This window comes from Synchiropus splendidus, chromosome 11 (assembly GCF_027744825.2).
Source record: "Synchiropus splendidus isolate RoL2022-P1 chromosome 11, RoL_Sspl_1.0, whole genome shotgun sequence".
Classification (NCBI taxonomy): domain Eukaryota; kingdom Metazoa; phylum Chordata; class Actinopteri; order Syngnathiformes; family Callionymidae; genus Synchiropus; species Synchiropus splendidus.
In genome coordinates this window covers 5,464,951-5,480,180 of record NC_071344.1, presented here as the reverse complement: position 1 = coordinate 5,480,180, position 15,230 = coordinate 5,464,951, and the positions used below count along the sequence as shown (strand labels likewise).

The window sequence follows — 15,230 nt, the reverse complement described above, 5'->3', positions numbered from 1 at the left end:
TAGGGACCTTAAATTGATTTGTTATCAATTCTGCAGCATCACTTCATTGCTATCTCATGTACGCATGCGCACTCAGGCGGCCTTGGTCAGACCAGCTAGTCACGATATGGAGACCGCAGCGAAGACGAACATCTTATAAGAACATTATATCAGATGGTCAAAAGTCTGCAGCTACTGATTTGCTATCTCCCGCTTCCTGCATTTACCTTCCAGAAGCATAAAGATGCCGGTAGGATGACACGCATGTTTGCCATTTGTTGTGTTTTCCAACGGGTTCCTCCCTACCACCAATGATGTGATGCTATTCGGCTAGCTCCGGCTAGCTCCACTGTTACCGTTCGTTCGCCTTTAACTGCGAGGTCTACGATTCACGTGAGGCATTTTATGGGTCACAGGTGACGATTTATCCTCGAGTGAAAGCACATAACGTCAAAATTCAAGTTAACGACAATGCCTATTGTGGTTAGCCCGCCAATGCTAACGTTTGCGTTGCGCCTGCCTGGCAACCACACACAGGGTCTGATGGCTAATTTACATCGCATCGATGCTGCCCACAGATGTCAGTCCAACGGCGCTAGTATACATTATACCACATTGCTTTTAAAAAACACATCTGCATTTGTTAAAATCATAACATCTGGCCTTCAGGCATCTATGTAAGACTAAAAATAAAACAAGAAAATCATTCACCAAGACAATGTGGTCAATCAAATACAGTTTCAGAACAAAAATACTCCAACAATCTGAGCTGTTGCCCAAAATGGCTGGAGAATGCAATGATGATGCGAACCCATCTTGTCTTATTGGCTCTTACTAGGTTTACTAGGCGACTGACTCAGTTGATAGAATAGGAGGATATATTCCTCATTGTTGTTATTCAATAGGGCTGAACGATTTTGGGAAAAATGTATTGTGGTTTATTTTAACAATGTTGCAACTGCAATTCAGCATGCATGTTTATGAAGAGGGTATTTCTTTCCTGCGTTATTCACTAAACATAAGCAGTAAAACATTCTATAGTACGACCAACACGAAATGTGATACAATTAAGTATAAACACACATGTAAACCCCAGCATTAGCTAAGCATTCATGTGATGATTGATGAATTCATTGATATGAATGACATCTTTATTTTAACTAACCAATTGCAAAAAGCAAAACCTCTGCTCATTATATAGAATATTGACTTCATGCTTTTTTAATTACCATTAAATTGATCCAATTAGACACAGGAACATAGCACCGCGGCACATGAAAAACAAATGTAAAAACCCAACCCCAGTCTCAGTGTGGAGGGGCACCACAATAACACTGACACACAGGGTGTCTATTTCTTCCCACTTCTAGAGTGGGTTCCGCATTAATACAAAGTATGATGGATCCCTCCAGGAGGGAGTAAGTCGATGGACGGCTAAGTTCAACACCGTATGCAGACTTCGAGTCACACTTGCTGTCGAAGTGTAACCACATCAACAGAGTCAGTCATGCTTGATGAAACGAAAAGAAATTTTGAATCCAACGTTGAATAATCGTGATTAGTTGACATGTATGCCGTATAATCCCCTTCTAATGTGTATTGCTGTCTTCTAAGGAGTCCATTCTGATTTGGTGCAATATGAAATAAAAACAATACAGCACAATGTCGTGTGCATCCCAAATTAATCAGCTCTATATAGTTGTTTTGTTCAAAGCTATTTTGTTTTTCAGAGCAACAAGTCGGAGAAACAGGAGGTGAGTGACAATGTGAAGGTGGTGGTGCGATGTCGACCACTCAATCAAAAGGAGAAAGTCAGCCACAAACAAGCTGTCAATGTGGATGAGATCCGAGGAACCATCACCGTCAACAAACTTGACTCGCAACAGGAGCCTCCAAAGACCTTCACGTTCGATACTGTTTTTGGACCAGACAGCAAACAGCTGGATGTTTACAATCTGACAGCACGGCCCATTGTTGACTCTGTGTTAGAGGGATATAATGGTAAGTCGTTAAAATATTTTGCTACTTCAGTTATTGAAGCTGTTCATCAGATTGTCATTATTTGATTTGCCGTTTGTCCTAGGTACCATTTTTGCTTATGGGCAAACTGGTACAGGAAAAACGTTCACCATGGAAGGTGTCAGAGCTGTGCCAGAACTCAGAGGCATAATCCCGAATTCCTTTGCTCATATTTTCGGTCACATTGCCAAGGCAGAAGGAGATACCAGGTGAGTTAATGTAGCATGGTTATTAATATTATATATATATTTTTAATTTTTATTATAGTATAATTTTCAAACTGCCTGTATGTGGAGTAGGGGTGTGCCAAAAAATAGATTCAGATAAGAGTCCTGAGTCATTGGCTACGATTCATTTTGGAATAAACCCACATCTGTGAGAGATGCAGCTCTGTCTTAGCTGTCGTTGCAAAAATTCTATCTCAGCATGGATACATGTTTGAAACTCAAACACTTCCTTATTTGTCATTCTGTCTTGCAAAGCAGATTAGACTAGATCATGATCAGAAATCAGACCGGAAATTGCTATGAATAAAATCAAAATCTTATCGGTTGTCGAATTGAATCAAGACATGGTAAAAGATGACCACCTCTAATGTAAGACAGGTAATACTATATAAAGTATGTAGCTTATATATTTGTGATAATAATTATAATATGTATGTACATATGTTTATTTTGTTTTATGTCACATCAGAGGCACACAGACATTTGGTATGATAATATTACAGATAACAGGATCCCTCATGTTTTTGTGTGTTCTGTCTTCATTACACAACCATTTGGTTATCTCAATATGATTAGTTAAATAAGTCATTCATGTTCATTTCCGCAAAATAACACCTTCATGAAAGGAAGACGATGAACTTTAAAAAGCTTCATCACAGTTCAGACTAAACTTTAATTGGTGAAACATAATTTCAACAATCGATTGTTTTAGGTCCTAGATTATAATGATTATGATGGTAATCCGTAACTGACTGTGCACTATTGCAATTCTGTGTTCTGTTAGTTGTTGTTGTATTTAGTTATTTATTCTCTTTAGTACTTGAATGCGAATCTTATTTTATCTTTTTTTTTTTTATACACTTAACTGTGTGCTGGGAGGACTGCAATTTCATTTATACTGGATGTTTTGCATTTAGTATTTATGACAATACAGTTGACTTTGACTTTTGACTTCGACTAATGTTGCCGATAATGCTCTTGTGCTTTTTCAGGTTTTTGGTACGTGTTTCGTATCTGGAAATATACAATGAAGAAGTAAGAGACTTGTTGGGCAAGGACCAAATGCAAAGGCTAGAGGTAAAGAAAAAGAAACATTAGTCGGATATGAGATTGTGCCAAATAATGGCTGTAATTTTTGATGTATCATGAGTAAATGTCATCATATTTTTCATTATTTTGGGTCTGCTTTTTCATGCCAGGTTAAAGAGCGACCAGATGTTGGTGTGTATATCAAAGACCTCTCTGGTTATGTGGTGAACAATGCTGATGACATGGACAAAATTATGACCCTTGGCCACAAAAATCGTAAGTTCTGACCAGAATTACAGAGCAAAATAATGTGTGGACCGGGAGATTAAGTCTGACATACAAAGGTGTTTGAATATTATGTTTGCATATTCTAGGCTCTGTTGGAGCTACGAACATGAATGAGCACAGCTCCCGCTCGCATGCCATATTCACCATCACCATTGAGTGCAGTGAAAAGGGTGTGGATGGAAACCAACATGTTCGCATGGGAAAACTGCATCTAGTCGATCTGGCAGTATGTATCAAATATTTCTGGATCTTATTTGGTATTTGAGTGGCTTAACTTTATGCACAACGGCTCTTTGTCCTCCTCCTCATCACTTCAGGGTTCAGAGAGGCAGGGCAAAACAGGAGCGACTGGTCAACGCTTGAAGGAGGCTACAAAGATCAATCTCTCTCTGTCCACACTGGGCAATGTTATCTCTGCCCTTGTGGATGGCAAGAGCAAACATGTGCCGTACAGGAACTCCAAACTGACACGTCTGCTGCAGGATTCACTCGGTGGAAACTCCAAGACAATGATGGTAAATAATTAATTACCTGATTCTTATTGCCCATGCAACAAAGTTGTCTTTTGACTGATCTTTAAACACAAACATTACCTCTCTTAGTGTGCAAATATAGGTCCTGCTGATTATAACTACGATGAGACTATCAGTACTCTGCGCTATGCCAACCGGGCTAAAAACATCAAGAACAAGGCCAGAATCAATGAGGATCCAAAAGATGCCCTACTGCGTCAGTTTCAGAAGGAGATTGAGGATTTGAAGAAGAAACTTGAGGAAGGTGAAAAGCCTGACCGTTTTCCACTCCCTTGACACTTTTTTACCTTCGTATTTAGTCTTACTGATGTTGCAGGTGAAGAGATCTCAGGCTCTGAAGGCAGTGGCTCAGAAGAAGTCGATGAAGCTGATGAAGAAGGAGGTGATGCAGGAGAAGGACGCAGAAGAAGAAGAGGTGATGACTATGACTACTAATGTGGGTTAGCTTTTACTTATACTTTTTCTAACTGGGTATGTTTGTGCCAGAGCATTGCGTTGTTTCATTCGGGCAAATCACTGACGCATGGGAAGAGAAGAAGACAAGAGAAGAATATTTGTGGTCTTCGTTTTCATGCCAACTGTGTGCTTTTCAACATAGAATATGGTTGTTAATGAAATGAACTTATGGTCTTTGTGTGCATAAATGCGTTTGGGTGTTACTTTTTACTCAAGTTGTCATCAACTATGACATATGTGGAAAATACAGTTTCCTGTTGTATGATTGAAGCTGTATTTAAACTCTGACCTTGTTTGTAATCACAAGCATGTAGGTGGCTAATATCCGTAGGTGGTTCCATTTAAGGTTCCATTTTCGTCATTTGTTGGTTTTGTAGTTCTACTCAGACTTGTAAAATGAGTGAAAAGTTATTATTGACTTATGACCATTTTACTAGTATTACTCAATGCAGACTCTTAGTAGTCTGAAACGTAAAAACAAAATGTGACATCCACTTGAATTAGAGCTGTCATGTATAGAATGAAGCTTTATCTTCTTTAAGTAGTGTCTTTGGGCAATTTCAATGTGCTTGTTTCCCCTAAATCTGTGATTCTTAACCATAGGCCCGGGGCTCATAGTTGGGCTGCTGGCGCCTCCTAGAGGGCCGTTGAAAGTTTTTTTGTTTTACACTCAGCTCAGGGTACGCTCAGCTTTAATACATTAGCCACGTAAGGTGGCAGTAGTGTGTCACTGAATTCACTTAACAGCTGCAAATCTGTGATAGTTAACTGTGGAGAAATTTTTGAAAATAAAAAATGATAATGAAAGTGATGGAACCTCCCCCCCAACAGTAAAAACTGTTCATGAAAGCACCTGTTGAAGTAGTTTTGAAAATTAATTATTATTTTAATTATTATTATTTTATGGCAATACTTTCATCTACACTTTACTTATATCTTCATATTTATACATGGTTTTATTATATTTATTTCATTCAGAATTTTATTCAGTTTCTCCAGTTTTCTCAACAGTTTGCATCTTTAGTACATCTGATGAATATGACTTCTGCTGCTGGTTGGACTTTTTGATGACAAATATCTTTGCGATGAAAAACAAGGTTTTGGTTTGTTAACGTGTAAGTAGATTAAATATGGTTATGGATCACAGATGAAATCAAGAGTAATGAATCAGTTCTATTGAATGGGCCCCTTTGTTCTGGGAAAGGTGGGCCCCAAGATCAAAAATGTTAAGAACCCCTGCCCTAAATCACGATAAATAGGTAAGTAGTAGGTGAAACAAACTCACACCGAAGGTTTGTGCTGGACAGTCCTCAATAGATTATGACTGAATTTTAGCTTTTTTTTTGTAACACAAAAAGTGATTTCACTGGTATACATTTCAAGCTATGGTCGATATTGTGCTCCTGTAACAGCTCTGCAGTTCTAGACTTTCTACTCAGACATCAAGTTTGCTTAAATTAATAGCAAGAAAATGAAGATATCCTAAAGACGTGCAAAACCGCACTTAAATTTATCTCTAGTTTTCTTTTATTATGATTGTAAATTGTAGGTTATTTCGTCAAAACTTCCATCCCACATGTGTAGGAAGTGCTATTTGTCGTCATATCACTTCTAGGTCTTCCTGTGATGAGTTACTTCTCTCTCTCTTGCTTTCTCTCATCTAACCCTCCTTTCGCTGATGCAATTGGGGCACTCTCATTTCTTTCCACTTCTTACGAAAGAGGAAATAGGTTGGTCCCAAAATCTGCATGGTCTTACTGACCCATAGCAAAGGTGTCCCTTTTCGTGTCATCCTGAACACCACCATGAGTTTTAATAAATGTATAACTATGTGCTTTAATAGTGTTATACTGTATTGCGCAATGCCTCTTTATTTTGGCCATGACTAACAGATGCTTCACTAACACGCAAATAAGTCAATGTCTGACTCTGCATTCCTTCAACCCCACCAAATTACTGAATATACTTAAAACAATTCATTTTTACAGTGGATGCATAACTCATTTTATCAGTGGAAGTAAATTATTTGCGATATTTTCAGTGAATTTGTGCCCTTCAAGTCTGATTGTCTCTTTAAAGGGAAAAAGAAGGTTTCTCCTGACAAGATGATGGAAATGCAAGCTAAGATTGAAGAAGAGAGAAAGGCCTTGGAGGCAAAGCTGGACATGGAGGAAGAGGAGAGGAACAAGGCGAGAGCTGAGCTAGAAAAAAGAGAGAAAGATCTGCTTAAAGCTCAGTAAGACTGGACTCTGTGAAAGTTGTTTAGTAGCTAATAGTTATATAATTCTCAATGTCGTGTCCTCTCAGGCAAGAGCACCACCTGCTGCTGGAGAAGTTGTCGGCTTTAGAGAAGAAGGTTATTGTGGGCGGCGTTGACCTCTTGGCCAAAGCTGAGGAGCAGGAGAAGCTTTTGCAGGAATCCAACAATGAATTGGAGGAGCGGCGCATGAGAGCCGAGCAGCTCCGTAGAGAGCTTGAAGAGAAAGAGGTGCACTTTGATCAGCTGTGACATTTCAATAGATATTATTTGTTGGAAATGTATGACTGCCAGGTTCACCGTTCAAATTAATTCATTCATTCATTCATTCATGTGTTCAGTTGCCATTCCTAATAAGAAAAGAAAACTCCCAAGAGCTGTAGGCCCAATTCAATTTCAAGAGTTTTTTGCCACAACTTCACTGTCATCATCTGTATATCTGTTGTTCATGTATTGTCGAGGTAACTTCACAATAATTTTTTATCATAAACTCTTTCCACTTTTTAACAGCAAGAGCGGCTGGACATCGAGGAGAAGTACACAAGCCTTCAAGAGGAAGCTCAAGGAAAGACCAAGAAACTTAAGAAAGTATGGAACATGCTGATGGCAGCCAAATCAGAGGTAGGAATCATCCTGCAACTGAAACCTTGCTCTGAGTTTCAATCTAGGTTAGTTTATTTGACTTGGAAATTGTTCCGTGAGACTGTCGGTGACATCCTCGTGTTTATCATGGAATGTCTCCTTTAAGTCCAACTTTATGTGAAGTCAGTCAAATGGATGATTTCCTGTTTTATTTCCTTAGATGGCCGATCTACAGCAGGAACACCACAGAGAAATTGAAGGACTTCTGGAGAACATACGGCAGCTAAGCAGAGATCTGAGACTGCAGATGCTCATCATTGACAATTTCATACCCAAGGAATATCAGGTCTCAGTTCTCATCTTTTTCCTTCTGAAATCATTGGTTGTTGGTTGAGTTTAACATTTATTGGGACAGATTGTTTGCCTTGAGCAAGGTGACATTATGGTCAATGCTTTAGCTAAAAGCCTGCATTCTACAGTGTGACCTCACCGAGCTGCTGCTCAGCACAGCACACTTTTTCAGAGCAGCACGATTGCAAACGTGCTCAATGCCATATTGGTTACACATGCGCACAGTCTCCAGGGCAGTCATGCATTCAACGTGGGAAACGCAACCTGTGACCTAACTAGTGCCATAAACATAAACAACGTTGGGGGCGGCGAAGGGTTCATGTTAATCCGATGAGGAGGTACAATGTTTGCCGGACATTTGGGTGGAAAGCCGCATCCAAGACCAGCTGGACAAGACATAAGAATGCCAAAGTTGCATTTCTCTGTCAGTACCAACAACTGTCATCGTCATGTCGTTGTCCTGATGGACCTCTTCCACAGCGTTGACAGAATGTGGTGTTACACACGTTCCACATCCAAAAGTTAAGTTGAGAGTGTGTGTTTTCATGATCATTATCCAACGAAATAGTGGAACTACTCCGGGCATTTTACCCATGCTGCACTCACAAGTTGAAGTTAGCGACAATATTATAAACCTTATTTTTGTCAACGTCTAAATGATTTTTGAGTACTTTTCTTACTTAAAATTAAGTACAATCAGTGTCTTTCCTCCTCGCAGTTCTCTTCAAGATGACAGCTGCAGGAGCACATCAGTGAAAACAGATGGAATCTAACATTATTAATGAAAGCAAACCTGTCCATCAACGAAATTTGCTGTTTATCAACCAACCCATGGCCCGAACACATGGCGAGTCCCGCTATGTGCTCTGACTGCTGTGTGTCGGTGTAGATAGTGTGACCACAGGCCATGGGGCCCAGCGCTAACAATCCGGCTTCTACACATGGCGCTGCCCACATAAAATGGCCCTTAGTGTGACCCTGCCCTTGGTTTGAAAACTCACTGTCAGTGTAATGTTGTTTTAAGAAGAGCAGTAATTGAGTTGCACTAGTCCATGCCCCATTTAGAATATCATAGTAATGCTTCCAATGTTTCTTTTCTGCTGCATTGCAGGATATGATCGATAATTATGTGCACTGGAATGAAGACATTGGCGAATGGCAGTTGGTAATTCCCACTTTTCATCACCTAAATCTTCATTTTTTTTTCCCTTAAATGTATTATTTTTACAGCAGAAGTGAACTCCATGCTTATTCAAATTGAAGATATTCAACAGTGAAGTGTCACTTCTCTTTCAGAAATGCGTGGCGTACACTGGCAACAACATGAGGAAGCAAACACCTGCACCGGACAAGAAAGAAAAAGATGTGAGTTCTGTGGTTTTTGTTCTCTAGAACCCAAGTCACATGTATATTTGTTAATTCTGCTCAGGTTTAGGTACACTGCCATTGAGGAACTCATGTCTTTTGGAGTCTTTTGTCTGTGTAGACCATGATGTTTGCTGATGGGAACGTGATTTGTTGCATGAGTAAGAAGAAGCTTTAAGAGAACCTGGTGAGAATCAGAATCAGCTTTGGATCCCACCAACTAGCAAAGCGCTTTGGTACATCATGCAATAATGAACAAAAAAATAAATAAACATGAAATAAAATAGAAGATAGGAGAATAGGAGAGAGAGGTGGAGGTTGGCACTGGATCGAGGAGGAATGAAAGTATAAATCCAAGTGTGTGAAGGGAGGCAGGAGGAACGTTGAAGATGCACTGACTTAGTGACTGGAAGTAGTCAGATTCGACACATCAAAGTTTAAGACAAAGTTTGGGAGGCCCAACAGTTTGGACACCCGAAGAGGAGAGGCATTTGACCTCTTAGAGAGTTTTGGAAATGGACATGCAAGTAGAAGAAGACACCAACCAAAGAGGCTTATGGATATGGTGAATGAGGACATGAAGAGGATGCATGTTAACTGGTGAAAGTGGTCAAGCTAGACGCTTATGACCATAGGAATCTGAATGGACTGCAGTAGATCAGAGAGGAGACTAGAATTGGACTCGCAGGCTTTTTAGACAAAGGAGTGAGGCAGCTAAATAAGTTGATATTGAATGATGGCATTGAGATGTGTTAACAAGACTCCACTCATGTTTGTTCTTTCCTCTTCCAGCCATTTGAGGTGGATCTGTCCCATGTATATCTGGCCTACACCGAGGAGAGCATGCGGCAGTCGCTGATGAAACTAGAAAGGCCCAAGTCTTCAAAAAGTAGCAAAAGTGGCAGACCAAAGACCGGCCGGAGGTAAAGCACTCACCACTATGGGTGTGATCTTGCATCGCCTAACCTTTAGCTCAGCGATGAATGACGGTGGAGTAGTTGTCAAGTCTCCCACAAATTGTCCCACAAATTACTGATGTTGTTGTCAGCATTGTTTCAGAGACCAATCAATGAGACCAAATTAACTTTTAGTGTAATGCCAATGTATTTCCTTTACAATGTGCTGGCTGGGTGACTGACTGTGAGTTCACCGACAAGAGTGTTCAGTCTGTTCATGCGGCTGTGGCACAAAAGCGACTGGAGAGGTGTCTGATGTCGTGGACAGAGTGAGCACTCCTGTTGGAGGTTAAAGTGGCCGAGTTCATTTTGAGTCACTGTACGATTCATTGACTTATTGATTATCATTCAGGCCCATGTCTTGTGACTTGGTTTTCCCCTGTAAGTTCATCTTTTGGTCATGGCACCCACCCTTCTTGTCACCCATGAAACTACAGCAATGACAAGACAGAGGAGAGGGCAAGAATGAATGACTGCATGCAGGGAAAATACACGGTGAATGGAATCAGTGGGAGGAAGAGATCCATTTCATGACTAGACATGTGAGGGACGTCATCGATGTGCTGGAAGAGATTGGAACTGTCTAATAGTGGCAAAACAAGTGACTGTGCCAAAAATAGTCACCTGCGTAGCCTATCGCACATCAATCAGTGCAGTGGAAAAATGTGTCTGTGTTGACTGCGATACCTCAGTCTAAGGCTTTAATTGTTCAATGTTTCATGTTCGCCGTTTTAGCCATTGCTAATGCATTTGTAGTGATGTGGTTAAATACTGACTTATAAAAGTGGGTCATAGTGATAATGTTAACCGTTTGTCTCATGACAGGAAAAGATCTGCGAAGCCTGATGCTGTGATAGAGTCCCTCCTCCAGTGAAGTGGCCGTGAAGACATCATCACCCTGACATCTAAGTATCAAAGTCAGTGGTGTGTAGTTGCTGGTTGTTATTTATAAAATGATCTGAACACACTGTATAGCTGGCAGCCGTGTCAATACGCTGCCGTCAAGGGAGCACCCGCCGTAGGACCAAGATCTTGTGTTAGTGGTTTTGTGGAAGATTTTTCCCAACACTTCAATCTTCATATGCCACTTGGCCAAAAAAAAAAAGGGGTCATCATTTCATCGTCACTTTCTGGGTTTTAATATGACAAAACTGCACAGTGATTAAACCTGAATTGCTCAATTTTATTTGATATTTCTAAGAAAAAGTCTATATGAGAGTGTTAAATGTTAAAGTGATAAACGCTAAAGAAGTCACTGACAAGAGTCCTTAGGTTGCACTAGCTTTCCTTTTGCTGCTGTCACTGAGCTGAGCAATCACTGCATATTGTCTGGTCTTGCTTGTGGTGACACAGTCCTTCGTATCAAACCGAATGTATCACGTTCTCCTGCTAGCACTCATATTGTATTCCTCACGGCTCTGATTCTTCCTGTCGAGACATTTAATTCCATGTGGTTACAATACATCTCTGACCAGGTTCGTATGGGCAAGAGGAACATGACCAAATCACTGCAGACACCTGAAAAGGTCTGACAATAATAGCAAATCAAAAATAAGAATTAAAAAAGCAAACAAATTGAAATCCCTATCTATCTAGTGTCTTCACCGAAGAATGTAATAACCATGCTAGAGCTGTTTGTTATCTAAGAGGAGTGCGAGGCTTCAGTGACATTTATGTTGACTCTCGTACATCTCTGGATACAGTTTACTCACACTTCTTAGATGGCCTTTAAAGTTATCTCTGCACTATCACGTCTCTATTCATCTGCCCCAAAAGAAGATCCGTTGATGTACGTTGCAAAATGATTTCTGCAGACTTTCACTCTAGATTGCATAATCGATCATGAAAAGGTTTTGTATGTGAAAAGCTGTTATAATGCTGTGTGAAAGGGGAGATTGTTTGAGCCTGGTGAACCACAAAACACTCTTAAGAGTCAAAATCAATGTAAGCTTTTTTTTAAACCACGTCTCTGTTGTCAGTCAAGTTTTTAAACAACATTGAAGCGTGTCAGATGTTAAGCACGTTATTTATCCCTCATAGCTGTGTACACCATGCATGCCTCTTTTTTGTGACTTTTTTTTTTCTTTTTAAATGTCCAAAAACCATGTTTGAATAAGAAACTGTATGCCTTAGTACGATGCACAATTTCTCTGTGGTCATTTGATTTCATAGTTGACTCATGTTGTCAAATATTTACATGCACCTAACCCCTGGATATTTTATTTATTAAATTATTTGAAATGTTTAAAATCACATGTATTGGAATTTTCTTGACTGCTGCGTTGCTCAGTCAGCTGAATTTCAAAGGTTTTCACAGGAAGAGACCGATTTGATGAGGGTTGTAGATGTAGGGGGCAACATGGTGTTTAACCATGGTAACTTTGACCCATGGTAACTTGGTAACCTTTATTTGTATTTACTTGAAATGGACCAGATATTGAAATCTAAAAAAACGAAATATCTGCCTTTAATATCCGAAGGTATGAGGCGAATCAAACTTCAAGGAAACTGGATACATATTTCTACTGAACTAAACTACAAATATTTTTGGTATTAGTATTTATACAACTCATACACGCTCTTAATCAGGCTGTTTGTTTGTAATTTTTGAAATAGTGTGTTCTGCATTATCACCCTCCGAGTGACAGTACCATTGAGCCATAAATATTTTTACGCCTCCATGAGTCACGATTAAAGGTCAGTTCTCGGATGGTCCCTGGGCCAGACTTTCGAGTCAGTCTCCCAGCTTGAGTTGACTAATGTAAAAATATTTCCAGAATGTGTCTACCCCTCCCCACATATTCTCAGGGTGTGACTAAGGTGGTCAACACTAAATAGTTGTTTTAGTGTTGAATAAAATACAAGGGGTAAGATTCACATTTTATTTCATTTCATTTAAATAACAGCAAATGGACATATAAATAACCATTTTAAATAGAAAATAAATAGTTTAGTCTTCTAGTACACCGGACCGGATGCAAGTCGGCTGGCTGCACAGTTGTGGAGGGCACCGATCATAGTGGATAGTTGGTACTTTGGGCCCACGTTGCGAAGGCGACATGAGAAATTCCCTGCCTAACACAAAAGTTAGAATGAACTTGTAGAACTTTACTCAGTAGTTCAAATAAAATTGTAATCTACCTCGTTGTATGTTTTCAGTTTACGGCGGAGATCTGAAAGCTCAGTGAGGGACACGTTCACGTTGTCAAGCACTTGCTCCACAAAACAGAAGAATTTATCCTGTGAAAAAAAACAAAACACATACAGTCAGTGTTAAAATATATATAATGCACTCCAGGTTAATTTGGGATATGTAGAACAGACCTCGCATGGGTTGCTGCCAGGTGGCGGCTTCGAGACTAACCTATCCAGCTTTGAAGATTCCTGTGAAGATACCTGTGAAGATACCTGTGAAGTAACATCAATATCATTTCAAAGAGAAACACAAAATGTAGCGCAGTCACATTTACCTTGAATTTGGTCGCGTTTGCTGCCGATTTCAGCTCTATAAGCTTGACTAAATCCGTTTTGGACTCTGAGTGTACCATTGTAATCATCAGCATCAGTGTGACGCTCCGAAAAACAGACTTGCTCATGGTGCACAAAAAAATCTGAGTCAACACTCACTGTACGAGGAAAAGAAAACGAATGTATGCTCGTAGACGATGATGCTCTTTTATTCACATTACGAGTAACCACAAACACGTCAAGGAGGCGTGCATATCAAGTCGATCAGACAAGTTTCCCCTGCGTCCCTTTTTATAAAAAAAAAACATAATTCCATAGTTGAGGCTGGAGGTGATCAAAATAAATACTTTTTTGGGAGGAAATAGTTAAGAATGTAGTCAAACAAAAAATGAAGATATATATATATATATATATATATATATATATATATATATATATATATATATATATATATATATATATATCCTCATCCCGGCCGCTTCACAACTGGTAGTAGTAGTAGTAGCTGTGAACTGTAGTGGACCTTGACTCACAACAATAAATGAATCCCTTTTGCAGATTTGCAGTGAATTTTAACTATTCTGTTGGACCCATAGACTTTTTCAGTGACATCAAATGTTATTGCCGTTTAATGCAGATTTATAAAATGTCCAAAATATATCAAATTATCAAAATATACCATTGATCAAGGTACTATATGTCACGTGACTGACTTTGGAGGCATTTTACCGCCTAGTTTACGAGTCAATCCAAATTTACTTAAGTGGACTTTTGTGAAGTAGAAATCCTCAAATTGAGTCCTGGATTATAATCCAGCCAACAGATCTTAAATTTATGTTAAAATGTAGCACAGATTTAAGTACAGAGTTCCATATTACCAATTTTTTAACCAGTTTGAATCAGTTTTCAATCAATAATTTGAAAATATAACCACTGAGATTGGTAAATTGTCACAACGAGCCCATATATATATATATATATATATATATATATATATATATATATATATATATAATTGTAAGTGATTTAATTCATTTCATTCCACCCGAGATGGCGAGTTTGCAGTGTGGGCGCCCCCTTGTGACCAGCTGCAAGGATAACAAATTACCTTCACCTCCTTCACCTTCTTCTGCCGCTTATCCGGGGTCGGGTCGCGGAGGCAGCATTCGGAGCAGGGAAGCCCAAACTTCCCGGTCCGCACAAACCTCCTCCAGCTCCTCCCGGGGGATCCTGAGGCGTTCCCAGGCCAGACCGGAGACATAATCTCTCCAGCGAGTCCTGGGTCTTCCCCGGGGTCTCCTCCCGGTAGGACATGCCCGGAACACCTCCCCAGGGAGGCGTCCAGGGGGCATCCGGATCAGATGCCCGAGCCACCTCAGCTGGTTCCTCTCGATGTGGATAACAAATTATTGAGACTGAAATGAGTTGTCACCACTAGGTGGCTGGACTCTTCCTCAGTGGTACAGAAGCTTGACCAACAATGAGAGACTCAAAATACTGTACATCTGCTCATGCGCTTCTCTGTGGGGGTAAGATTTTGTCTTTCATTGCCCTGGAGAGCCGGAGGAAAGCTCTGCTGGAGGTCTCTTCACGAGGATCCAATGGATGCCAGTGGCAAATAACCCAAGAGATGACTCCTTGAAGACAAACTGATGCTGATCCACGTGGGGAAGGAAGGCCGCACCCATCGAGCAGACCAGCTCGGACAGCTCTGTGAGAG

At 40.1% G+C, this 15,230-nt stretch overlaps 1 protein-coding gene across 1 annotated transcript; it reads left to right on the top strand.

Annotated features, from left to right (window-relative positions):
* The first annotated feature begins 83 nt into the window (after nucleotides 1-83).
* kif3a (kinesin family member 3A) lies at nucleotides 84-12,297 on the top strand. Its single transcript, XM_053878693.1, has 17 exons — nucleotides 84-229; nucleotides 1,710-1,980; nucleotides 2,063-2,207; nucleotides 3,218-3,302; nucleotides 3,425-3,530; nucleotides 3,629-3,768; nucleotides 3,860-4,057; nucleotides 4,145-4,319; nucleotides 4,392-4,490; nucleotides 6,611-6,767; nucleotides 6,839-7,019; nucleotides 7,299-7,409; nucleotides 7,591-7,716; nucleotides 8,833-8,886; nucleotides 9,018-9,086; nucleotides 9,879-10,009; nucleotides 10,868-12,297. Exons 1-17 carry the CDS (start codon nucleotides 224-226, stop codon nucleotides 10,914-10,916), a joined length of 2,103 nt encoding a protein of 700 aa, XP_053734668.1. The 5' UTR covers nucleotides 84-223; the 3' UTR covers nucleotides 10,917-12,297.
* Nucleotides 12,298-15,230: the final 2,933 nt, after the last annotated feature.

Bases quoted from the DNA above. Each gene is read 5' to 3' on its own strand.
- kif3a (XM_053878693.1), top strand. The intron at 1,981-2,062 runs GTAAGTCGTTAA...CGTTTGTCCTAG, and splicing joins TGTGTTAGAGGGATATAATG to GTACCATTTTTGCTTATGGG. The intron at 4,058-4,144 runs GTAAATAATTAA...TACCTCTCTTAG, and splicing joins GAAACTCCAAGACAATGATG to TGTGCAAATATAGGTCCTGC.